General features: G+C 37.8%; 1 protein-coding gene across 2 annotated transcripts; it reads left to right on the top strand.

The window, feature by feature from the left end:
* The first annotated feature begins 447 nt into the window (after nucleotides 1–447).
* Nucleotides 448–25,143, top strand: CST7 (cystatin F). Of its 2 annotated transcripts, XM_001382053.4 has the most exons (5): nucleotides 459–659; nucleotides 18,559–18,678; nucleotides 19,279–19,436; nucleotides 23,345–23,461; nucleotides 23,930–25,143. In XM_001382053.4, the coding sequence occupies exons 1-5, from the start codon at nucleotides 590–592 to the stop codon at nucleotides 24,005–24,007; spliced, it is 543 nt and encodes a 180-aa protein (XP_001382090.2). In that variant the 5' UTR covers nucleotides 459–589; the 3' UTR covers nucleotides 24,008–25,143. The 2 variants fall into 2 exon arrangements, with proteins under 2 accessions (XP_056669784.1, XP_001382090.2); XM_056813806.1 differs by having other exon boundaries at nucleotides 448–659; nucleotides 23,345–23,986.
* The last annotated feature ends 1,442 nt before the right edge of the window (nucleotides 25,144–26,585 follow it).

Genomic DNA, 26,585 nt, shown 5'->3' with positions numbered 1-26,585 from the left:
CTAGAAGAAAGAGCACCAGACTGAGTCTGAAGGCATGGGCTCAGATCCTCCTTTACTTCCTCACTAGAACTTCAACCTTGGGCAAGTCAGTTCCCTTCTTTCAGCTGCAGTTTTGCTCATCTTCACAATGAGGATAAAATCTGCCTCATAAGGTTGTTATGAGGCTCAAATGAGTTAATTCTGAGTAAAGAGCTTTGTGAGCCTTAAAGCCTCATAAAAAGGAGATATATTTTTCATTAGCTTTAACTCTTCCTCTAAGAAAACCAGGCAGTTTGACTTTGGGGTGTTTACCCATAGGCAGATGGGGAACTATGTAATTCCATTTAGAAAGAGTAACTGCTCAAAATGATTACGCAAGTAAATCTGCCCCATTCTCTAAAAGAATCAGCCCAAAACAACTGATCAGGTTAAAGACTGATTGCCACAGCTATGAAAAACTTCAGAGCTGGTGTTTTCCCAGCAGCCAATTAGAGCTCTTGAGCAGCTAGAAATATTTTCTCCACCTACCCACTCTTCGCCCCTCCAGTCACACACACTATAAGGCTGTTAGGGATGTCCGTGTTCTAATTGTTAGACTTCTGAAGCAGTCATGAGGACAACTTGGAGCTGGCTCATCTTTTGGCATTTAACTCTGGCTGACTTGGCCAGTGCTTCCAGTGGTAAGATGAAAAGATACCTTCTCTGAGGATCCCTTCTCTGGGGCTTCTCATTTCTGCTTTGACCCCACCCTGGCTTTCTTGGTGCAATGGCTTCCATCCGACCTTATCTACCAGACAGGCAGGTTTAGGTGTTTTGCTTTGAACTCTGTTCTCTAATTGAAGAAGTTTACCATGTGATAGTTTTTTGTTTTGTTTTTTTTACTGATGGATAGACTTTCAGGTTGGTCTTATCTGCATCCTCTCTCTTCTTCTATATCACAAGGGTCCTTATCCCAAAGCTCATGAACTTTTTCCCAATATTTTGATAGCTAGATGTCAGTTAGGGGGCTCAGTGAACTGAGATCCAGGTCTAGAGATGGGAAGTCCTGGGTTCAAATCTAGCCTCAAATATTTCCTAGCTGTGTGACCCTTGGTAAGTCATTTAATTCTCATTGTCTAGCTCTTACTACTCTTCTGCCTTGGAACCAATACATAGTATTGATTCTAAGAGGGAAGGTAAGGGTTTAAATATAAATATATGTATATATAGATAGATACCTATTTTAATACAGTGGGTTTCATTTGTGATCTTATGTATTTTATGCATGCAAAGATATACTGGGAAGGAATCCCTAGGCTTCTGGGACAAGGAATGTTTTAATACAGAAATAAACACACACACACACACACACACACACACACACACACGCACGCACACACACTCACACAGAGTCAGCCCTGAGCTAGCAAGATGAGAGCCTTGTTACCATATATTTATAGAGGCCATGCAGTGTGGAGAAAAGAGCACCAGATATGGGGTTAGAAATCTTGGATTGGAGTGCTAGCTCTTTCGTTAATTCACTGTGCAACCTCACTTTGCTATGCTTCTGTTTCTTCATCTGTGAACTGGAAATAATATGGTTAAACCTCAAATATGGCTCTTGAGAAGTAATAGGTTCTCTTTCATTGGGGTCTTCAGATGACCACTTGTCAGGATATGATAGAAGATATTCTTGTTCAAGCCCCCTACACCATGGACTAGAATTCTTGGATCATGTATTTTAAGCCTGATGAGACTTTAGAAATTTTTTAGTCATTTTACAGAAATTAAATGACTTGCCCAAGGCCACACAGGTAATAAGCATTTGATACAGGATTCAAACCCTGCTCTCTGACTTCAAGTTCAGTGTTGACCTTTAAGATTCTAGGATTCTGGGACTACTTACCCCAAAACATCATTGTGAAAAAAAGAAATTTATAAACTATTAAGTACTCTAGAACTTTGAGTCACACTTACTATTAAATAAATTGTGATTAAAAGATAGCTTTGAGCAGCTGATAACTTCCAGAAAAGTTAGAACACTGAATAACTTGTAGATCAAAGAGTTCTTAATTTGGGGTCCATTTTTTTAAACCCTTACCTTCCATCTTAGATTCAATACTGTGTATGGGTTTCAAGATAAAAGAGCAGTAAGGGCTTGACAATGGGAATTAAATGACTTGCCCAAGGTCACACAGCCAGGAAGTGTCTAAGGTCAAATTTGAATACAGGACTTCCTGTCTCTCAGCCTGGCTATCAATCCACTGAGCCACCTAGCTGCCCCCTTTCTTAGTATTATTTTTTTAAGCCCTTACCTTCTGTCTTAGAATCAATACCATGTATTGGTTCCAAGGTAGAAGAGTGGTAAGAGGATCACACTGATCCAGATTTGAATCCAGGACCTCCCATCTCTAGACATGGCTCTTAATCCACTGAGTCACTTAGCTGCTTCCACCCATAAACTTTACCAGACTGCAGATGGACTCATGATACACAAAAAGGTTCAGAATGTTGCCCTAACGGAGGTCTGAATGAGTCAGTTCTTTCTAGAACTCCTCAATAGAGTAGCATCTCTTATCTGCATTGCCAAGCATGAATCAATCCTACCAGGATCTCTACCCTTTCTCCCCTTTCCCACCCCATGCTTCTCAGCCTCATTTGCTCTTCCAAAGAAAGTACTGAGAGTAAGCTCTCTCAGCAACATATGCAAGTGAAACAAATGAATTTTGGATTGCATCTGCCTTCACAGCCAATGCAACAAGTGTGGTTTCCTTTTGAGGTGAAGGGGCTTCAAAAAAAAGCTGTTTCTCTGAACATGCTTGAAATTAGACCATGTTTTTAGAAACTTTGTAAGAGGGGGAGCTTGAAAGTCTGTGTTCATACAGGTTTTCTTCTGTATCATACAGATGGGGTCAGCAAGGAAATCACTTGATACTAGCAACTTGGAGGTCACAAGATTATATTTCATGTTTCCTTAGAGATGTTCAGCTCTCTCAGAAATGTTGATTGTTTTTCCTACCCTTGTGCTATCAAAACAGAAATTGATGTTCAGACCCTTTGAGTGAACTATTTGTATATCTGATGGTTTCCTGGCCACCACTGCCATGGTTTAGCCAAGAAAAATTATCTAAAAGGGTAGCTAAGAGACTATTTCCACTTAGGAAACTATAGAGGATGCAGACATCCAGAAAGCTGGACACATAAGCTCATAGAAATGGTAGTCCTTTGAGATCCCTGAATCAAACCCAATCATTTTTACAGATAAGAAAACTGACATTGAGACAGACAAGGTCATTTGCCCAAGGCCACACAGGGTATTAGTGGCAGAGAAGGGACTAGAACCAGGTACCTTCCATACTCTAAGCAGGAAAATACCTGCACAAACTTACCAACCTCTCACTGCTACTGGCTCATTTCCTGGTTGATTCTCTCTCAAGATTCTAGACCAGTCTGGAGTGCCAAAGTCTCAGACTGTGTGTATTACAAAAATTCTCTCTAATCATCTCCTAAAATATCTCCCTTTCTGGATTAACTTAACTTCTTTCAATGCCAAACCATACACATATGGACTTGGACACAAATCATTGTAAATGACCATTCACTTTAATGACAATTTAAAATAGCATGGAGAGCCGTTGTGGTAGCATACATCTGTTGTTTCTGCTGGGAAACTAAAGTAAGTGAATCACTTCAACTGGGAACTCTTGAACTGCAAGGAAGAAACAAATGATTATTCCACATCTGAACCTAGTCCAATACCAATATGGTGAGCCCTTTGGAAAAGAGAGTCAGAGACAGACAGAGAAAGAGAGAGATAGAGGGATAGATAGATAAATGAATAGATAATGGGATAGATGGTTAGATAAAGGGATAGATGGATAGATGGATAGATAAAGGGATAGATGGAAAGATAAATGGATAGATGGATGGATAGATAGATAGATGATGGATAGATGATAGGTGATGGAAGATGGATAGATAGATGTATAGATGATAGATGGATAAATAGATGTACAGATAGATGATAAATAAACCTGTGTATGTGTATATATAGATATCTATGTATATATTTCAGTGATGTATATATATATATGAATATACATATATTTATCAATATGCATCTCTGTCTCTTTGTCTTTCTTTGTACATAGTTTTCATGTTGTCTCCTCCATTAGACTCTAAGTTCCTTGAGAAAAAGGACTGTTTTGCCTTTCTTTTTAACCCCAGTAGTTAGCACTATCTGTGATACATACTATGTGCTTAATAAAATTTGTTAACTGACTAAATGGCCTGCCTTTTATAAGTAAGAGAACTAAGGTACAAAGAATTAAAGCTTTTTGCCTTAAAGCTCACACATCAATGATAGGAGACTAGAGCCAACTTTAGTCCCATCTCTTGGTTCCTAGCCTTGGTTATTTTCCCTCCCTGTGTTACCTGCTATTTAGCATAAAATTGAGCCTCCACCTCTTCACCCCCAACAAAAAATGTATTAGCTTCTATTATATCTAAACTGAAAGCAGGGGCAAATTTAAAAGGCTTCCTCTACTAAAAGTAGAGCTATAGCAACAACTTTGTGACTCAGAGTCAATTATCATTAAAACCACATTGGGGGCTGGTATTTGTTGTAAGGAGAAAGAAAAGGTCATTCAGTCCTTTCCACAAATGAATCATAGACCCTTGAACTAAGAGGGGAGAATGAGTGGCCATAAACCTTCTCACCACCACTTCCTGTCAGAGCAGTTGGTTGATGACAGTTATCTAGAGTCAGATAATTTGGTCATAGGAATTCTTTATTATGGACACAATTCAGTCCAAATATAATCTCTTTGTCTCTTCTTTTTCCTACTACTTGCATTTATTTACTTTTGTTGTTATTTACTCAATTAGTCATGTCCAGCTTTTCATGACCCCATAGAGGATTTTCTTGGCAGAGATACTAGAGGGATTTGCTGTTTCCTTCTCCACGTCATTTATTTTACAGATGAGGAAACTGAATCCAAAACTGTTAAGTGACTTGTCCGGGGTCACATGACTGGTGTATGACGCCAAATATGAACTCAGGTCCTCTTGATTCCAGGACTGGCACTCTATCCACTGTGCCACCTAAACACCCTTGTTTATTCATTAGCTTCCAATAATTTGTGGTTGTCATAATTTTATATGAAAGAATTGTCAAGGTAGATGGCATGTTCTAGATCAGTGATGGGGAACCTATGGCGCAGGTGCCAAAAATGGCATGCAAAGCATTCTCTTGGCCACCCTCTCTCCCCACCCCCAGAATTTATTACTAGAAAGGTAGAGGGACTTGGGTAGAGCTGCTCCCCTCCCCTCTACCATTCCTGAAGACATTTTTTCACATCCCCCACCCCTCTGCCCAGCAGCCCAATGAGAGTACTTCCTCCCTCTGCTGTATGGGTAAAGGTGGGGGCAGGGTGAGCACATCATGAGGTGGAGGGGAGGTTTAGACTCAGCACTTTAAAAGATTTGCCATCACTGACCTAGGGTGTGGGGATGAGAACCATGAGTATAGAACCAAAATATTTGAATTCAGATCTTAATTTTGATATTTTCTAGCTGCATAATCTTGGATGAGTTGTTTAACCACAGAATTTTTTGTTTCTTTGACTTTTTCCATCTACAAAATAGAGGTGATTGTACCTGATAGCTTTTTTGAGAGAGTTCAGTTAGAAAATGGATAGAAAATCTTTGTTAAAATATAAGGTACTATAATAATAACAGCTATTAATCATCATAGAACTGGTATCCCAATTCTAATTTTGGATTCTTTCTACTCTGTTTAATATACGTCAAGAAATTAGGAATCCTTCAGTTCTCACCTGCTATGAAAAAGTAGGATGATATTAGTTAATACCTCCTAGGTATCTCACAGTACACGGAAGCCAGACCATTTACAGCTTAAACTTTGAATACATGGATTGTCCTGTTCTTTTCCTGAATCTTTGAACAGAAAATTGCACAAATTAAACTTTCTTCATCTCTTGTTTTAAAAGACTCAAACATTTGTCCGTTCTCAACTATTAGAGAGCCTATAATTTTGGGGGGGAAGGATCCTAGTCAATATGTCTAAGTAATGGTCCTTCTGCTGCCACAATGACCTCCATGGAAACCTCAAGAATTAACTCACAAATTTGCAAGTCCAAATCTAAATCATACAAAGGCATCTTGTAATTTATGGGAAAGTTGGAGACCGCATATATATATATATATATATTTTTAATTTCCTTCTCTCTGGTCTGCTTATAAAAGAGCTATTGGTCTCTGATTCTCTAGCCTTAAAGTTAAGTTCTGGTTTGGTTTGATTATTGTTGTCACTATAGATTTTTAACTATGAGGTATCTCTGGCATTTAATATCAGAACTGTCTGTCTGGGTTCTCTAAACTGTTCAGAACTCCTTTAGAAGACTGTGAATCACAAACAATTCCCTCTGGTAACCTCTCCCACTCCATCCTATGATATTGTGGTCTTCTCTAGTTCTTTACAGGGTCCTTCCACATTCTTCCGCCCTCTGATTTCCTCCTCCAACAAACATACATGTATGTCACCATGAAGGCGGCAGAAGTCAACATTGTGGGCAGCTTAGAGCTTGATCATACATTGAAGACCCCAAAGTCATCCACTGCATCCTGAGCCATCATCAATCATCCTAGCTTTTGTCTTGTAACTGGACTTAGATGACTCTGGAAGAGAGAGTGAGGCTGATGGCTTTGTGTAACTATCTCATGTAAATCCAATTTGTGCACAAGTCAAAAGATCTCACCAGTGGTATCCTTTTTGGGCCTCTTTGAGTATGAAGGGCAACAACCAGCCATATAAAGATGGATGGATGGATAGATGAAGGGATGTATATGTATGTATGTGTATACACACATGTAATCATATATGTGCATATACATGTATATACATATATACATGTATATATATTTGGGGTTTTTTATACAACCACTGTTGACTTGGAAAAACACAGAACCACTAAAGTAGTTACAAAAACCAATTTTTTAATCAGGATAAGAGACAAGTTCTTAATATTTGGCCACTATTCAGAGTCAAGTGCTAAATACCACACAGAGCCAAAGTTCTGGGACTCTGGGAACAGTATCTCTGAAAGAATGCACCACCAAAGATGGTTCTCCAAAGAGTAACAGAACTTGGGGATCTTATATACCTTTTAGGGGAACAAAAGGCTGGGAAATATGATTAACTCTATAATGGGTACAAGGAAAGGAGGAGCCCAGGGCTTAACTGATAGGAAGAGGGTGATGCTTTACACTAACTACAAAAAGATGTTTCCAGATAGGGGCAGGATTACAGGGAGTGATCAGTGATTAATAGTGGTAAACCTACAAAACAAAAAAGGGTAACTAAGACTTGATTGTATACTAATCTTATCTAAACTGGGATCATTAAGCACCTCAAAGTCTATGATTCCAGCCAAAGGTAGGGTCAGTGAGGTCAGTCCAGGACTTCCCCAAAGGTAGGATCCTAAAGGACAAGGGGCAAATTTAAGATTTCCAAATCTTAAGATTTCCAAAAACACAGTTGACACCACCGAATGTTTATTCTGTTTTCCAGTCTAATTACTGGAGTCTTTTAACCTACTCATTCCATGTTCTCTTTCTCTCTTTTCAATAGCCCTTCTTCCTCCATTATAAAGCAGATAATAATTATTATTTCTCTCTCAGAAAAATAAGTAGCTTCTGGTGATAAAGAATGAGTAATGCTAGTGCTAAAGGCTAAGAGAATAGTGATTGTGTGAAGACCTTAAAAAGCTTCAGATCTGGCCTCAGACACTTCCTAGCTGTGTGACTCTGGGCAAGTCACTTAACCCCAATTGCCTACCCTCTACCATTCTTCTACCTTGGAACAATTAATATTGATTCATAGTATACTCAGTATTGATTCCAAGGCAGAAGGGAAAGGTTTAAAAAAAAATAACTTAGAAAACTTGAAGAGAAGTTGGGCCAAAAAACAAAGGTTTTGTTTAACTAAGTCAAGAAGACTTAGTAAACCAAAACTGAGAAGTGAAAACTTCTATTTTTAATAAACAAACAATAGAAATCAATACTATGGGAAGGGTATTTCAAAGCAAACTCAGCTTTGTCAAGCTTTTCTTATTGAATAAATTAAGGGGTAAGACTTCATCAGGGTGGGCCATGTGTCCACTAACAAGAATCATGAAACCACTATAGTTTGATCCATGGCATTTAATAGTTACTGTGGCAAAAACATAAATATATATATATATATATATATATATATATATATATATATATATATACACACACAACCAACCTAACCTGTAGTCAGCTCCTCTCAGTTTAGGATCCCAGAATAGAGAATTCTGGGCTAATGCTGAAAATCTTTCCAGCTTGGTAGGAATCATCAGAACTATTTAACTTGCAAAACGTCCAACAATCTAGGGACACCTCCACGCCATGCAAATGTATTAGATCATAAGATCAATCCCAATGCACTGACTACCAAAGCATAGTGATAATTTCTAGAAAACAAATGTATCTTAGTTGTGGCTGGGTGTGAAACAAACTGCCATCCTGTTTATGCCAGGCTTACTACAAATACTTTTTTTTTTTGACAATGTATAAAATGCTGATGCTGGAAGGCACTTTAGAAGTCATCTCCTGCAACCCTACCATTTTATTGATAAAAATAGAGACCCTCCCCCAAAAGAATCACCAGTTGCATTGATAAACAACCATGGGTCTAACACTGGTGAAGTTTGAGAATCTGCTGTAAAAAATACAGTGCTTGCTTTTCCAACACTTTCTTGACTCATTCAGATAGTTGTGGTTATATAAATATATATGTGTATATATTTATTTAATCAGTCAACCAATAAGCATTTATTAAGGGACTACTATATAACTGGCACTGACTAGGTGGTGAGGTACAAATACAAGCAAGTCAAGAACTTACTTTCTATGGGGGAGACAACATGTTTGTACATAGAGAAGGAGGAGACTATTTAAGGGTCAAGAAAGGCTTAATTTTGAATGTGGTGCTTAAGATGGATCTTGAAGGAAAAGAGGAATTCTCTTTCCAGTAGAGGTGAGGAGGCAGTGCATTCCAGACACTGGGGACAGCTGCTGGAAAAACAGGGAAATAAGAGACAGATTATTGTGTGTGAAGAACTAAGAGGTGATGCAAGAGGAATGGTGAATAATGAGGCCAAACAAGGATTTACATTTTATACACCAGGCAGTAGAGCCTCAATGACATTGATTGAGCAGCAAATTTAACATAGTCATGTCTGTATTTCAGGGAAATCACCTTGGTGGCTGTGTGGAAGATGTATTAGACACATAAAAAATAGAGACCAATTTGGAGGCTAATGTGATGGCTTGGCAAGATGTTATAAAACCTGAACTAAGGTGGTAGCTGAGTAAATGAAGATAAGGATTCAGGCTAAAAGATTCTGTAGAGGTAGAAACCTCAAGAATTGGCAACTAAGTTGATATGTGAGTTGAGAGAAAGTGATAAGTAGAAGATGACAAGGAGGTTGTAAATTTGGGTAACTAGAAAGAGAATGGTGCCCTTCACAGTAATGGGACATCTTGAACTAGATCTCTCTGGTGTTATTCAGTTGTTTTCAGTCATGTCCAACTCTTCATGACTCCATTTGGGATTTTCTTTGCAAAAATACTATATTGGGGACAGTAGATGACTCTGTGGATTAAGAGTCAGGTCTAGAGATGGGTAGACCTGGGTTCAAATCGGACCTCAACCACTTCCTAGCTACATGACCCTGGGCAAGTCCCTTAACTCCCATTGCCTACCCTTCCTGCTCTTCTGCCTTAGAAACAATACACAGTATTGATTCTAAGGCTGAAGATAAGAGTTTTTGTTCCATAATAATAATGGGCATCACTGAAAGAGGTGTATGTTTGGGGTGGTGGGGAAGATTTTTTTGAAATGTTCAGTACACATAGGACTGAGGGTGGAGACTGGTGCCAAATATATAGATCTGTAAGTCATCTGTTTAGAGAAGATAACTAAACCCACTGGAATTGATGAGTTTATCAAAGAAAGCATGTACACATAGAAGACCCAAAGACTCAGAACAGAGACTTGGAGGTACTCCTATGCTTAAGAAGCATGATAGATATGATGAGATAGCAAAGGGGATAAACAAGACAGCTAGGAGAAGCTCTAGAAGATAGAAATGTTGCAAAAAACCCAGGTAGGAGAGGATGGGTCAACAGTGTCAAATGCAGCAGAGTTTGAGGAGGAAGAGGGCTGATAAAAGACCATAAGGTTTAGCAATAAGCGGTTCCAACCGAGTGATTAGATTATAAGATGATACCTTTGTGGATGATAAGAGTCTAGTGACAGTTTTTAAAGGATAAAGGAGTCTTGGAAATATTTGGAGAACGTATGGAAGGGAAGGGTTGGTAGAAAGAATGAAAATTCAAGGTATAGCTAAGTATTTCTATGCTGTCTTCCTCATTAGAATATACGTGGCTTGATGACAGGGACTGTGTTAAGTAAGCTTTATTTATTTATTTTTTTATTTTTTTTGTGGAGACATGGGTGCAGCCCTAGCACTTAGGATGGTACCTGGCACATTGTAAGCACTTTACAAGTCATCATTGACAGATTGTCCACAGTAAGGGTTTCATGGATCAGAGGAAAGCATAAACAATGCAAATATTAAATTTATAGGTGCTATATATGTATTGTACATACATAATCATTTGCATGTTGTCTCCCCCATTAATATGTAAGCTGCTTGAAGGCAGAGACAGTTTTTTTCTCCCTTATATATCAAAAACTTATCAACTGGCAAAGAGAGTTAATATACAGAATGATAGAGCCAGAATGCAAAAATATTTGGAATAGTATTTTGCATTTAAATAGATAAAAATTTAGGAAAAGATTAGAAGTAGAATATTTAGGATTTGTTTTTAAATCAACTAGGGAGTCCTATTGAGATGGTAATTCACATGAAAAAGATCTGGCTTTTTTAGTAGACAAGTTTCACAAGTCAAGCTTGTCCAAAAAGAAAAGGAAATCACATTTTAGACTGTACCATCATCCCAATCACTCAAGTTCATTTCCTCAGTGTCTTCCTTGAGGGAAACATTCCTGTTCCTCCCCCACCCAAGCCTATGTCCAGTCAGTTGACAAGTCTTAGCAATTTTGCCTCCAAAGCATTTCTCCCATCCATCCCCTGCTCAAAAATCTTCAGTAGTTCTCTATTGCTTCTAGAATAAAATAAAACATCCTCAACATGTCACTTAAAAGCATGGGTTTCGAACTAGAAATTACCCTGGAGGTCACCTAATCCAACTCTCTTATTTTACAGATGAAGAAACAGAGACTCAGAAGGGAAGTAACTTACTCCAGGTCCCAGATGTAGTAAGTGGAGAGCTAGGATTCAAGCCCAGAACCTCTAACAGCAAGAAACTTCACGGGGGCAGCTGGATAGCTCAGTGGATTGAGAGCCAAGCCTAGAGATGGGAGGTCCTAGGTTCAAATCTGACCTCAGACACTTCCCAGCTGTGTGACCCTGGGCAAGTCACTTGACCCCCATTGCCTAGCCCTTACCACTTTTCTGCCTTGGAGGCTCCAAGACAGAAGGTAAGGGTTTAAAAAAAAAAAACAACTTCATAATCTGGCCCTATTCCATCTTCCCTAACTAAATTTATGTTATACCCTTCCTATACTGTATTCCAACCAAAGTGGCCTCCTAGTTGCCTCCAGACTTGACATGCCATCTCCCATCTCCATGTCTTTGTTAACAATATGTTAAGAACATCTTTTTGTTTCAGGGGAAAGCTTGGGAATATTAAAAGCACAGTAGATGTTTCTAAAGGCAAACCATTCTTACCTTTCCCCTTATATTCAGTTCTGGGCCTATCCCATTGTCCATTGCCAGTGTCTGAGATATATGTACTAATGCATGAGTTCTATGAGCTATCACTCCAACGGTACACAAGAATTTGGAATCTAACAAGCATAAGGAGAGTTAGACCAAACTCTTTGGAATGAGTATGGAGCTTATTAAGGAGGTTCTGCAGTGTTCTTTTGTGCAGTGAAATCAGCAGAATGTATTAATAAGGAGGCACACCCCAAAGGATGATGCCATCTCCCTCCACTATGACCTCTATGCTAGGGCAATGGCAAACAACTTTGACAAGCATCCATCTCCCTGTTTTATGCCCGATTTGATATTAAGAACCAGAGGATCATTTAAAAAAGTGTCTCTGTTCTTAAGTTTCTCAAGGAATTCTATATGACTCATATATTTATAGAAATTGCCTCATTGAAGAGAAACTTTAAGGTGTTGTTTTGTTCTACTGATTTAATTTTTTTTAATATTCCACAAACAAGAAATAGTGGGATCTCTTAAGATGTATACTCTTCAATGAATTGTGTATCTGCAAAAATGTGGTCTGCTATCATTTGTAAAAGCCTTTTCCAACCCCCTCAAACTTTCAGCAAGGAAATTCTCAATGCATCTATAATAAAATATTCTCATAAATAATTTTTAGAGTTGAGAAAGTAGGTATATGAATCAACAACTAATTATATTTTTCTCATTTATTTATTTATTTTTGGTAATAGGGTCCAAAATTTTCCCCAAGCACTGGGCACCCCCTTCTTTCTCAGATATCTTAAGACTAGATCTCTCAACATTCTCAAAATTGTTTCCTCTAGCTTAGAACTTTACTCTGTGTCCTTGTTTTAGTACAACTACTCATCTTTTTTTTGTCTTTAGTTTTAGTTTTGCTTCCTTATTAAGCACATCAGGCTTACAACAGTACAAATGTAGCTATTCTGGCAGTGATGGAGAGAAGCAATAGCAGCATTTTTTACATTATTTATCCATTTGCCCTCTAGTTTCAATTCCTAATAATCCTCATGATGATTTGGTTTGGGTTTGGTCTTTCACCAAACTCTGTAAACTTATTTTTCCTTTGACATTTTCTCAATGTTTTATGAGGAGGCACTGCACATAATAATCCAACATCCTCCGTAAGATTTTGCAAATAGTTTTATATCTTAAACCAGTGGTGTCCTTGACTGCTGTATGTCTCTGCTTGACAAAGATCAAGTGTTTGCTGACTGAGGGACTCTAAGCTCTTTTGGTCTCCTTACATCTTCTAAACCTACTTAGGAAATGGTGATGAACTAAATATTTCCTCTCTTATCCATTTCTCCCTATCTATTGTCATCAACACACTTAAAGTAACAGATATGAGTTTGCTTCAATTGTTTTCCATGTAATTTCATTTTTATTTTTTCTATGAGAAGCACCTTGCAAATAGCAAATACTTAAGAAATATTTTACTTTAGTACAAACCAAACCAATGTAACTAAAATCAGAAGGAAAACAACAAATTGGGAAAAAATCTTAAGCAATTGTGTTTATGTGTAGACTCTTGAGTCCAAACCACCCTGACCCACCAAGGTAGTGACTAGTGTACGTGTGCTAATGTTAGGACACAACCCTCTGGATAGTTTTATCTGCCCACGAAAGTTTGTAAGCCCTGCTTTGGCTACTCCCTGCCTCTGCCACCTGTGAGCTTCTCCATCCTGTGCCAATGGCTATCATTTTCTAAACCTGCTTTAGAGGCATAGTTTATTATTTTGTAATTGAAAATTCATTTGAAGAATCCAAAAAAAAAGGGGGGGGGAAGAAACTTTATTAAAGCAAAGCAAAGTATCATTGAAAAAAATAGAAATATTTTAAATTAAATTCTAGAAAGTTGCAAAGTCCACCATCAAAACAGGGATAGTCTTCCTATAGGATTGAGAGATGAAAGGGACAGAAGAAAACAACTATTCCCACTCCTTTTACAGTTGAGGAAACAGATAAGGGGCACAGAGAATGGAATCCCAAGCTCACACACATAATAAAGATAGGTTTTGAATATTTGGACTCTAAATCATCTTCTTTCTGCTACTTCCTCACCTGGAAGCATTCTTCCAGTACTTCAAATATAATGATTTAAAATCAAACTTAGTGTCTTTCTTCCTTTAACCTGTCTTTCCTCCCAATTGTCCTAGTTCCATTAATGACACTCTCATTTTCCTAGACTCCCTAGACATGTTGAATATATGGGAGGATATTTCTGATCAGGTAATAGGTAGGAATACATGATGACCTCTAAAGTCCCTTCCAAATCTGAAATATAGAAATGAGAAAGAATTTCCCCAACACAATACACAATTATATACTTTCTTCTCTCACCTCTGCACAGAAATATGAGAAGAAACAAATATGAGAAAGGAGAAAGATGTCATTGTCTGCAGGGAAGTTACCAGTTCTCAAATGTGTCTGGTGATGGAGGAGGTGGTTAGAAAAGTGGCCTGAATAGAAGGGGATTCTGCCAGTTGGAGTCTTGTTGCATCACTATTTCCTTTCAAATGAATGGTTTCATAAGCAAGTGATCTGACTTCAAAGTAGGGGCTTTCCACTCACATCATAGGCAGTATTTAGAGAAGTCTTCTCTAAAGAAGACCCTCTCTTTCCCCCACCTTCAAAATTGGGCACCATCCTTTGTGAATTTAATGCATCTCTTACCTGATTGAAACCACACATTGGTATTAAAAGGCGTGTATTCAGTGTGAGTGTTTGGGGGTGAAGAGTTGAGACTTTTTTCCCCTTTTCTAGAGATGTTGATAAGGCTACAACAACCATTAAACCCAAAATTCCTCTTCTTGTTTTTGGCCAATGTTGAAACATCTTCATGTGCTTATGCTAAAAATTCTAAAATCTACTTTGGGGGTAGGGAGGACCAGCTTTGGACCTCAGGCTTGTCTAAACTCTCCCTTTTCCACACAGTAGGTTTAATATCCAGTTGCGGAGGCAGAATTAAGAGCCTTGAGTTCACACCATAACAGTATGAGTTGAAGAGACTAAGAATGTTTAATCTGGATGGTGAGAAGTTAGGGAGTGGGAAGGAGAGAGGCAGCATGTCCCAGCTCTACTCAAGTACTTGAAGAATCCTCACAGGGAAGAGGTATTCTGTTCTTGAACCAAGGAGCAAAAATGATACAGATTCCAGGAAGAAATTTAGACTTGATGTTCAAAAATTTTTCCTAACAATTAGAATCATCCCAAAGTGGAAAGGGTCACTAGAAATTTCCCCTCCTTGGAAATCTTCAGGTGAGGGAGAGGCAGAATGACCACGTGTTAGTCTGGTGGACTGGGATTCCATTCAGGTATGAAAGAGTCTAAATGGTTACTGTGGTCTCTTCATATTTTCAAAAGCAATTTCTTGAATGATTATAATTTTATTCTCCTCCCCTCCCTACCTAATTTTGCCAAACTAAACCTCATAGAGAGGAGAAAGAAAAAAACCCTGCTTCAAAGTTCTTTCAATAAGCATTTACTGGGGGGCATCTGGGTGGCTCAGTGGATTGAGAGCCAGACCTAGAGATGGGAGGTCCTGGGTTCAAATCTAGCCTCAGACACTTCCCAGTTGTGTGACTCTGGACAAGTCACTTGACCCCCATTGCCTAGCCCTTATCACCCTTCTGCCTTGGAACCAATACACAGTACTGATTCTAAGATGGAAGGTAAGGGTTTAAAACATATATGTATGTATTTATTCAGTATCTTCCTGTTGACGGACAATACTGGGAATGGCATTCTATCTTATCTAAGGACGTTAAAGCTAAATTAGAGAAGTCAAGTCAAAGGGTAGGGACAGTTTAATTACTTTCTGACCATGGTTACAAGTCATTTCCTAGAATGACTGAACCAAATCATAGCTCCACACATGCACTAATAACTTTTCCAATAGCCCTTCTAACCGTTTTATTTTTCTCTTTTGTCATCTTTGCCAATCTAATATGAATTAGGTAGAACTTCAAAATTGCTTCGATTTGCATTTCTCTAAGTGTTACTAATTTTGAGCATTTTTTTCACATGGCTATTTATACCTCAGGGCAGCTAGGTGGCACAGTGGATAGAGCATTGGGATTTGAATGAGGAAGATACATCTTTATAAGTTCAAATCCAGCATGAGACACTTACTAGCTGTGTGGCCCTGGGCAAGTCACTTAACTCCATTTGCTACCATTTCCTCATTTATAAAATGAGCTGGAGAACGAAATGGCAAAGCACTCCAATATCTTTATCAAGAAAACCCCAAAATGAAGTCAGGAAAAGTCCAACACAAATAAACAACAACAATAACAACCCCTGAGTAGATAGATAGCACTATTTCCACTCCTACCACATTGACTCCTTGGAGTTATCTTCTTGGCAAAACGAGTTTTGATCCTTGGTATGAACTCTCCTAAATTGGTCTCCAGGCTCTAAATCAATAAACAAGTGAACATCCCCAGGGCCTTTCTGTTTAGTATTTCATACATTAAGGTGACTTCTATTTCTAAAATGCAAAACAGAGTCTCTGAACTAATTTCTCTCAGCGATGAAATGAACATTGGCTTTGGAGTGATTGAATCACATCATCTGAATGTAGGAAAGCCCTTCAGAAGCACTTTAGCCCAATTCACACGCCAAAAGAACTCCCCAGCCCAAGGATATACCCAATAAGAGAATCAGATAGCCTGAGATGGAACATTCTGGCTTTGGCTATACATGATCCTGGGTTTCGATTTCAACCCCAAAATGAGAGCATTGGGTTGAATTCTGTCTCTAGCTTTAAATCCTATCACCCAATTTCCTGTTATCTGACCATCCAGCTCTCTCATTAGTTCCTCTACTCCCAAAAGCTCTCTATTCTTTCTGAAACCAGTTCTTTGTATCTCTTCTTATTTCAATTCACTTAGAAGGTCAAGGAGTCCACATTTTCTGTTCTCATTATCCTTTCTAAGGAAATGCTTGACTGTGGTTACTCCCTCCTCTCTGCCACTTTATTACTTTAATTATTGTTATTGTTAATAATAATAATACATTTTTGTTATTATAATAGTATATAATAACTAGCATTATGTAGAGGTAGCTAGGTGATACAGCAGATAGAGCATCATGTCTGGAAACAGGAAAACTCATCTTTCTGAGTTCAAATCTGGCCTCAGATATTGGATGTGTGACCCTAGGCAAATCTCTTAACTTCTATTTGCCTCAGTTTCCTTAGCTGTAAAATGGGAATAATAATAAAAATAGCACCTACCTTGACTGGTTGTTGTGAGAATCAAGTAAGATAATATTTATTTAAAAATTTTAAAGCACTTAGCACAGTCACTACACATAGTAGGCACTATATGAATATTTCATTTTCCCCTTCCCTTCCAAACAATGAAAGTATGTTCACAATTTTAGTTCTTAGAAACAGTTAAAACTATATCAAGAAGTCAAGATCCATTGACACAAAGAATTTAATCCAAAAAGGTCAAAAATCAAAAAAGAAAATCCTACATAAACCAATTTTTTTTTTACACAGCAGGACTTGTTTGTGATAGGAAAGTAGGTGCCCATTGATTAACCATTTCCCAAATAAACTGTGGCACATGAATTAATAGAATGTATTGCTATAAGAAATGATGTGAAGCACTTCTGTAAGAAGACATTCACAAACTGAGTGAAATAAGAATCAGGAAAATAAACAGTAATTACAATCTAAATAGAAACCAAAGTCTACAGTCCTTTCTGTCTTCATAGTCCTCATGAAGCTTCTCAACCCCCAACCCATTCCAGGAATAACATCTTTGATAAGTGTGTTGCTCAGTTTGGCTCCCAAGGGCTACTCTTCTCTGCCACTTGACTACAAGTTACCAATGAGAGCTCTCTTGAGTTCATTCTTTTCTTTGCTTCCTGGGCATTGCCTCTGTGACCATGTCAATCTAAAGAGTATGTTTCTGTTCTGGTGAATGTAGAATCCTCCATTAGTCAAATATCTCCACTTCAAAGTGCCATGAGAGGAAGAAAAGAGAAAAATATCCTCCCAACTCCACCAATTTCTGATGTAAGCCCCAGATCTCCTCTACAAGCCTGCTGCTAGCCTCAACTACTGACTTCTCCACTCTGAGAAAGACCATTCCTCCAGATCACTGTTCAGATACCTATGCTCAGACAAAGAAATACAGACCAGAAAAAGCAGAGAGAGGCTCAAGCTCACCCCATCACATCCCATTGCGTTAGCAGCCATATCTGGGCAGAGACCATTTCTGCTGGGGGCAGCAAGGGGAAGGAAGGAGAGAAAGCTAGCCCTCCTCTAAAATTGATATAGCAAGGGCATGTAGGTGGCTCGGTGGAGAGAAAGCCAGCCCTAGGTTCAAGTCTGACCTCAGACACTTCCTACCATTTGACCCTGGACAAGTCACGGAACCCCAATTGTTCAGCCCTTACCATTCTTCTGCCTTGAAACCAATACTTCATACTGATTCTAAGACAGATGGTAAGAGTATTTTTTTTTAATTTGACATAACACCTTACCCAGACACTCCTAATATGAGAGTGGGGAAGACCCAAGGTTTCCTTCATCATCCCAAAGTACTAACTCTTTCAGAGCTGAACACATGGTCTAGGACACATACTTTGCGCTCCATGGAGATGTACTCTGAGGATGCAGAGCCAGGGGAACAGCCATTTGTTAACTCCCCTTACATCCAAAGCAATATAAAATGTTCCTTGTGTGTCCTAGGTGATGAATGCCTGCCTTGCATGCCCGTATCCTTGGATGTTCCAAAGCACGCCAAATGGATTACAAAGGAGAAATGCCGGAAGCATGGAAGTCAAGTATATGGCTATTACAACAGCTCAGGTAAAAAGTAATAACAGGCTGAATTAAGGCAGTGGTTGTATGAAAGGGAAGAAACCACTGGTTCTCCCTGGTGTTAATGTCAAGGAGTCAGTAGTTAAGGCCCTCTTATCCCAAGGGAAGCCCAAGGAATTTAGTCTCTACTTGGTGTTTCTGAATTTCTGAGTAGAGCAGAGATTATCCCCATAACTAGCAGATGCTTAGCAGGGAAAAACAGTAACTATGAGTGATTGCAGAAAGGAAGTTGGAGGCATGGACATGCCTCCATGCAGAAAGGCATGGACAAATTTCTAACTATTCTAGGAGACAATAACTAGAACAGACAAGCTGTTCTGAAGTTCTTTGGGAGCTCAGGAAATGATTGACTGATTTAGTTACCCCCCCCCTTTTCTCCTTCAGGTAACATGTGGTGAAAAATTAGTGCATCTCTACTGACAGCTGTTGCACATTTGCCTGCTATTGCATAATTATGGAAAAAGGGAAAGGGGACAATTATGGGAGAAGAGAGGAAAAAAGCATCTTGTGACATCAGTTAAAGGCAGAGGGTCCCTTCCATTACAAATAATGTGTTTGGCTGATTATGTTTTTTTTTTCCTCTTCTAGGCCTTTATGCAGGTAACAAACCTGGACTTCCCAAAGTCATAAAGCCCACTGACCCTAGGGTTCAAAAAGCAGCCAGGTTTGCAGTTGAAAGGTTTAACAACTGCACAAATGACCTCTTCTTATTCAAAGAACTTTGCATTGATGGAGCCATGGTGCAGGTGAGTAGTTTGACTATGAATCTGTCTTGAACTCTCTTCCCTAGTCCCTTAGGAGAACCCCAAGGAGAAAAAAAATTCAGGTTTTTTTGCATATTTTACTCAGAAATTTCAAATAGAATCTGGAAAACAACCTCCCCTGCCCCTTCCTAAAAACTCTCTAAGAAATCAAAATGTAATGTCATTTTCTAAAATGGTTAGTTTTTATTAGGAAATATCCTAATCCACCCGCACTGACAGTCTATTTATTCATAGTGGAGAGAATAATAAAATTAGAGTCACATAGGTGGACCTCATTTCAAGTCATGAATCTGCCAATTACTATCTTAGTGTTGCTGTTGTTTTGTGTTGATTCTTCGTGACCCCATTTGGGGTTTTCTTGGCAAAGATACTGGAGTGGTTTGACTTGTCCAGGGCTACATAGTTAGTAAGTGTCCAAGGCCAGATTTTAATCCAGGTCTTCCTGATTCCAGATCTGGGATTCTATCTACCCTATCACTTAGCTGCTTCAATCTATGTGACTGTGGGCAAATCATTTAGCCTTTCTGGGCCTCACTTTCCTCCCCTGTAAAGTGGGAGTTGAACTAGAAGACTTAAATTTCCAGCTCTAAATCTATAATCCTGCTTTAGATTAAATTCCCTTTTCTTTCTTCCTTTCTTCATTCTTTTCTTTTCTTTTTCTTTCTTTCTCTCTCTTTCCCTCCTTTCTTTCTCTTTCTTTCTTTCTTTCTTTCTTTCTTTCTTTCTTTCTTTCTTTCTTTCTTTCTTTCTTTCTTTCTCTGTCTCTCTCTGTCTCTCTCTCTGTCTCTCTCTCTCTCTCTCTCTCTCTCTCTCTCTGTCTCTCTCTCTCTCTCTCTCTCTTTATTGGTTCCAAGACAGAAGAGCAGTAAGGGCTGGGAAATGGGGGTTAAGTGACTTGCCCAGGGTCATATGGTGAGAAAGATCTAAACCTTTGATTGGAGGAAGTGTTGAATCCCAGGAAAGAATCTCTTATGAAGTCAAAAGAGACCCAGGATAACATTTAACTTTTTGATACTTATTAGCCATGTGGTTAAGTGTAGGTTTCATTGCCAATAAAACCTCCTGAGGCTATGAAGCTGAAAGAAGACTTAAAGCAAAATTTCCCAAATTTTCTATTTAAGTAACATTTATTGTCATATGCAGGATTTTCCAGACCATGGTAAATTCAAATTTCATATGGGAGAAAACACATTTACTCACCTTAGCATCTGCTTGTTACATTTTTATACAAATACAGATGTTCATACTGACCCTATTCAGAAAAAAAGTCAAATTATCTTCTGGTTACTCCAAGAAGGAAGGGAAATAATAGAATTCTTAGATTTTTTTTTGGCTTCTTATCTTAGAACCTTACCTTCTATCTTAGAACCAATTCTAAGTATAGACAGAAAGAAGTAAGGAGTAGGCAATTGGAGTTATATGACTTGTCCAGGGCCACACAGCTAGGAAGTATCTGAGACCAAATCTGAATATCCTGCCTGAATTCTTAGATTCTTATCCAAAATGGTTGAAATTAAGTATCTGGAAAATTTATCTTCATAAAAGACCTCCTTTCAAAATGATGCCAAATAAATTCAGTCTTCTGTTTTGTTCTTTGAGGTACTGCATTGATGGTGTTTGGTTTTATATATTAAAGAGTAGATTTAAAAAATAATTTTGTCTTTCTTCACATAGGTTGGTTGTCTTCAACAGGTTAAGTAAACATAAATGCCATCTCTCTACCTTTTTCAGCAGTTACCTAGTATTTCCTCCTTCCTACCCTTGACAAGGGCTAATAGGTGACACAGGGGATAGAGTGCTGTACCAGGAATCAGGAGGATCTGGATTCAAATCTAGCCTCGGATACTTACTAGCTGTATGACCCTGGGCAAGTCACTTAATTCTGCATCAGTTATCTCACCTGTAAAATCAGCTATAAAAGGAAAAGGTCAACTACTCCACTATCTTTCAAAAAAAAAAAAACCTTCCAAAGAGGTCATTAAGAGTCAGATACAATTGAAATGATTGAAGAACAACACATACAACATAAGTACAAATTAACCTTGGGTGGGGGAGACACTAGTAGATGGGGAGATCAGAAATGACCTACAGAAGGAGGCAGCTTGATCTGAATCTTGAAGGAAAAAAAGATAAGAAGTGGAAGTGAGAAGAGGAGGAGGACATTGCAGATATGGAGGTGGGGGACAGAATCAGGACTCCAGTTTTGTGTGTGGAGCAGCAAGGTGGCCACTCTGGCTAGGCTGCAGCATGTGTTGATGGGACTGGTATGGAATAGAGCCCAAAGGGCAGTGTGGAGATGAATTATAAAGAACTTTAAATGCCAGACAAAAGGAGTTTATATTTGATTCTACAGGCTTGAGGTAACACTAGAATTTACTAAGTAGAGGAATGACAAGTCCAGTCCTTTCACTGTGACAACTCTGTGGAGGATGGATTGGAATGTGGAGATGAAGCAGGAAGACTATTGGCCACCTATTTGTCCTGAAATAGTGTTGTGGCTGTGTGACTGGAGAGAAAGGGAAAGATGCAAGGAATTTTGAGGTAAAAATGATGAGACGGGGCAAATGTTTGAATATATGGGAATTGAAGATGATGTTGTAGCTTCAAATGTTAGGTGTGGGACCTTTGATAAAATTAGGGAAGCTTGGGAAAGATGTAGGTTTGAGGGGAATAAAAATAAGGGATTCTGTTTTGGACACGTTGAGTTTCTACTTTTAACAACTCTTCAGATCTCTATAATCCTCATTCCAACTAAACAACTGTTTAGTTGCTATTGTTCTGCTGCAGAACTGTGCCTTCAATATCTCCCTCTCCTTTTCTACTGTTATGAACCAGGCAACTCTGTGATGGACATTACTTGGAAATCTGAAATTGGTCATTTAAATCCTCAGGGTATAGAAAACAGATAGGTAACATCCAATCATTAAAGAAAGCAGCCAATGCGTTAGAATACTTTATATTTTCTCACTTTTAATCTTTGTCAATTATCATTGGTCTCTTAGTTCTCAAAAGTATATCGGAAGATGGTAGCCCAAGGCCAGTGTACCTGAGAGAAAAGTGGCTGGATTTGAACCCAGGTCTTCCTGACTCCAGATCCTGGTGCTTTAGCCACTGTGCCACCTAGCTATTCATATTTATGTATGCCTGTCTTTATATGTGCTTATTGTCTTCCCATTCAAGTGTAAAACCTTTGAGGTCAGAGTTTGATTTATTTTTGTCTTTATGTCTCTAGCATAGTGTCTGGCATAGGTACTTAAATGCTTACTTGATAGAGTTGTCAGGGATAGGGTATCAAAAGGACTACAGAGCCTGTTACAAGAATAAGCAAAAGCTCAAAATCTGGCAAACTATGATAGTTTTCCATTTATTGTGGGATGGGATTGAATATGCGATTTCACTGATATAAAGAACTTCAACTAAGAAAATTCCTTCTAACAAATGGAGAAGCTGCTCTGAACCTGACTTCAAAGAATTGTTTGGGGCACTGATTATTAAGTGACTCGCACAGTCACACAGGCAGAATATATCAGAGCCAGAATTTGAACTCTGGTTCTCTGATTCCAAAATCACCATAGTTTTCCACTGTAGCAGACTACCTCTTAATAGATGGTTTCAGTAATTAAATGTGAATTTAGAGCTATTGATATGTGGCTAATATATCAGAGTATAACACAAAGGTCAGAGCCCTGAGCATAAACAGTTGCCTTCCTCAAAGTGCTTTCTCTGAATATCATGTAGCAGCTCAACATCTTGCCTTCAATAATGCTCCATACAGTAGAAAGCAACATCGGGACGTCTGTCCTATCATCAGTCATGTCAGAGACACCCAAAGGATATCCCAAGTCTGTCTTACCACAAATAATCCAAAAGTGTATTCTTGTTCAATTTAGCTCGTGAAAGGACTCAAATATATGATTGAAATGCACATAAGCCGAACAATTTGCAAGAAGAGGGAACATTCCAACTTGGACAACTGTGACTTTCAGACAGATATAACTTTAAAACAGGTAGGGTACTTGACCTCCCTAACTTCCTCAGTTTTCTTCTTCAGAGTCCCTTGCATGCTGGATGAACCTTTACCATTTTCAGAGTGCTTCATAAAGTTATTTATATTGTCTTTGATTTGGCATGGTTTCACTTTTAGACTCCATCAAGGTTGGGCTTCCATATTATCATGAACCCTCTATAATATGGGAAAAGAATTAAAATTAAGAGGAAACCTCATTTGTGTGTTGGGTTTTTTTTTTATTTTGTTTTGTTTTGTTTTTGTTTTTTGGTGAATTGCAAGTACTGCTGATTGTTTCCTTTTAATCTAAGAAATGTCTTCTCTCTTCCATATAAAAAGTTGAGCTTTATAACTACTAGAAATCACTTCAAGTGATTTGTTATAGGGTGAAAGCAATTGCTTATTAACATATATACTGTTGGGTTTAGAAAAATATCATGTGTCTCATATATTTTCTATCTGCTTACAGACATTCAGCTGCTATACTGAAGTTTGGGTCATTTCCTGGCTCCATAAGACTGAGGTGCTTCTTCTTCATTGTCAGTGATTTCCTTTTCAAAGATATTTTATTTTTCCAATTATATGTAATAACAATTTTCAACATACATTTTCCAAAATTATAAGATCTGAATTGTCTCCTTCCTTCCTTTGCCTACCCTCTCTTAGATTTGGTAAGCAAGTTAATCTGAGTTATATATGCATTATCATGCAAAATATACTTCATATTGGTCACTGTAACAAGAAAATACTCATATAAAACAACCCCCCCCAAAAAAAAAACTAAATAAGCTTATATTTAAAATAATATGCTTTTATCTGCATCTGACTCCAAAAGTTCTTTCTCTGGAGGTGGATAGCATTCTTTGTCATAATTCCTTAAAAATTGTCCTGGCTTATTGTATTGCTGAGAGTAGCTAAGCCATCCCACAATATTGCTGTCACTGAGCACAGTGTTCCCCTGATTCTACTTATTTCACTCTGCATCCATTCATATATATCTTTCCAGCTTTTTCTGAAATCACCATCATATACCACAATTTGTTCACCCATTCTCCAATTGATGGATATGTCAATTTCCAATTCTTTGCCACCACAAAAAGAGCAGCTTTACATATTTTTGTACTAGTAGAACCTTTCCCCTTTTTTATGATATCTTTGGGACATTGTACCCAGTAGTGGTATTACAAGATCAAGGTATACACAAAGGTATACACAGTTTTAAAGCCCTTTGGATATAGTTCCAAATTGCCATCCAGAGTGGTTGGATCAATTCACAACTCCACCAATAATGTATTAGTGTCACAATTTTGCCACATTCCCTCCAAAATTTATACTGTCATAATAGCAAATCTGATCACTTTCCGTTACTATCATAATAGCCAATCTGATAAGGTATGAGGTGGTGCCTCAGAGTTGTTTTAATTTTTATTTCTCTAATCAAGGGTGATTTTAAATAATTTTTATATGATTATTGATAGTTTTGGTTTCTTCATCTGAAAACTGCTTGTTCATATCCTTTGACCATTTGTCAGATGGAAAATGGCTTGTATTTATATAAATTTGACTTACTTCTCTATAAATTTGAGAAATTAGACTTTTAACAGAGAATTTTGGTATAAATTTTTTTCCCATTAATTGTTTCCCTTCTCATCTTGGTTACATTGGTTGTTTGTACAAAAGCTTATTACTTTAATATAATCAAAATTATTTATCTTATAAGGCTCTTTATCTCTGATTTGGTCATAAATTCTTCCCTTCTCCATAGATCTGCCAGGTAAACTATTCTGTGTTCCCCAAATTTACTTATGGTACAGCTCTATATATCTAAATCACATATCCATTTTGACCTTATCTTGTTATGAGATATTGGTCTATACTTAGTTTCTGTCATAAGGCTTTCTAGTTTTCCCAGAAGTTTTTGTCAAATAGTGAATTTTTATCCCAAAATATGGGGTTGTTGGGCTTATCAAACACTAGATTGCTGAAGTCATTTATCCCTGTATATTATGTATCCACATTCTATTTCTATTTTGATGATTACTGCTTTATAGTAGTTTGAAATCTGGTACTACTAGGCCATCTTCCTTGACATTTTTTCCCATTAATTTCCTTGATATTCTTGACCTTTTTTGTTCTTGTGGATTTTGTTATTAATTTTTCTAGTTCTATAATTTTTGGAAGTTTGATATAGTACTGAATAAGTAAATTGATTTAGATAGAATTCTCATTTTTATTATATTAGTTCAGACAATCCTTGAGAAATTAATATTTTTCCATTTGTTTAGAACTGACCTTATTTGTGTAAAAACTGTTTTGTTACTGTATTCCTCTAATTACTGTGTTTGCCTTGGCAAGTAGATTCCCAGGTATTTTATATTATCTAGAGTTATTTAAATGGAATTTCTCTCTTGCTGCTAAACTTTGTTGGTAACATATAGAAATGCCGATGATTTATGTGTATTTTGTATCTTGAAATTTTGCTAAAATTATTATTTCAACTAGTTTTTTAGTTGATCCTTTAGGATTCTCTAAGTATGTCATCATATCATCTGCAAAGAGTGATAGTTTGGTTTCCTCATTGTCTACTTTAATTCCTTTTTTCCATCTCTTATTGCTTAAGCAAACATTTCTAGGAAAACATTAAATAATAGTGATGATAGTGGGCATCCTTGCTCACCCCTGATCTTATTGGGAAGGCTTCTACCTTGGTTTTGGTGGAAACTACTTATCATTTTAAGGAATAACACATTTATTCCTGTGCTTTCTAGTGTTTTTAATAGGAACAGGCATTGTATTTTGTCAAAGCCTTTTTCTGCATCTATTGAGATAATCATGTAATTTCTGTGAGTTTTGTTATTGATATGATCAATTTTGCTAATAGTTTTCCTAATATTAAACCAGCCCTGCATTGCTGTTATAAATCCCACTTGGTCATAGTGAATGATGCTTGTGATATATTGCTGTAGTCTCCTGCTAGTATTTTATTTAAAATTTTTGCATCTATATGCACTAATGAAATTGGCCTATAACGTATTTTCTTTATTCTTTGTGGCTTATGTATCAGCACCATATCTGTGTCATAAAAAGAATTTGGTAGGATTCTGTCTTTGCCTATTTATATTTCC

The sequence above is a fragment of the Monodelphis domestica genome, chromosome 1 (genome assembly GCF_027887165.1).
Source record: "Monodelphis domestica isolate mMonDom1 chromosome 1, mMonDom1.pri, whole genome shotgun sequence".
In the NCBI taxonomy this organism is placed as follows: domain Eukaryota; kingdom Metazoa; phylum Chordata; class Mammalia; order Didelphimorphia; family Didelphidae; genus Monodelphis; species Monodelphis domestica.
Note: the sequence above shows the minus strand (reverse complement) of the source record. Positions and strands in the feature narration are given on the sequence as shown.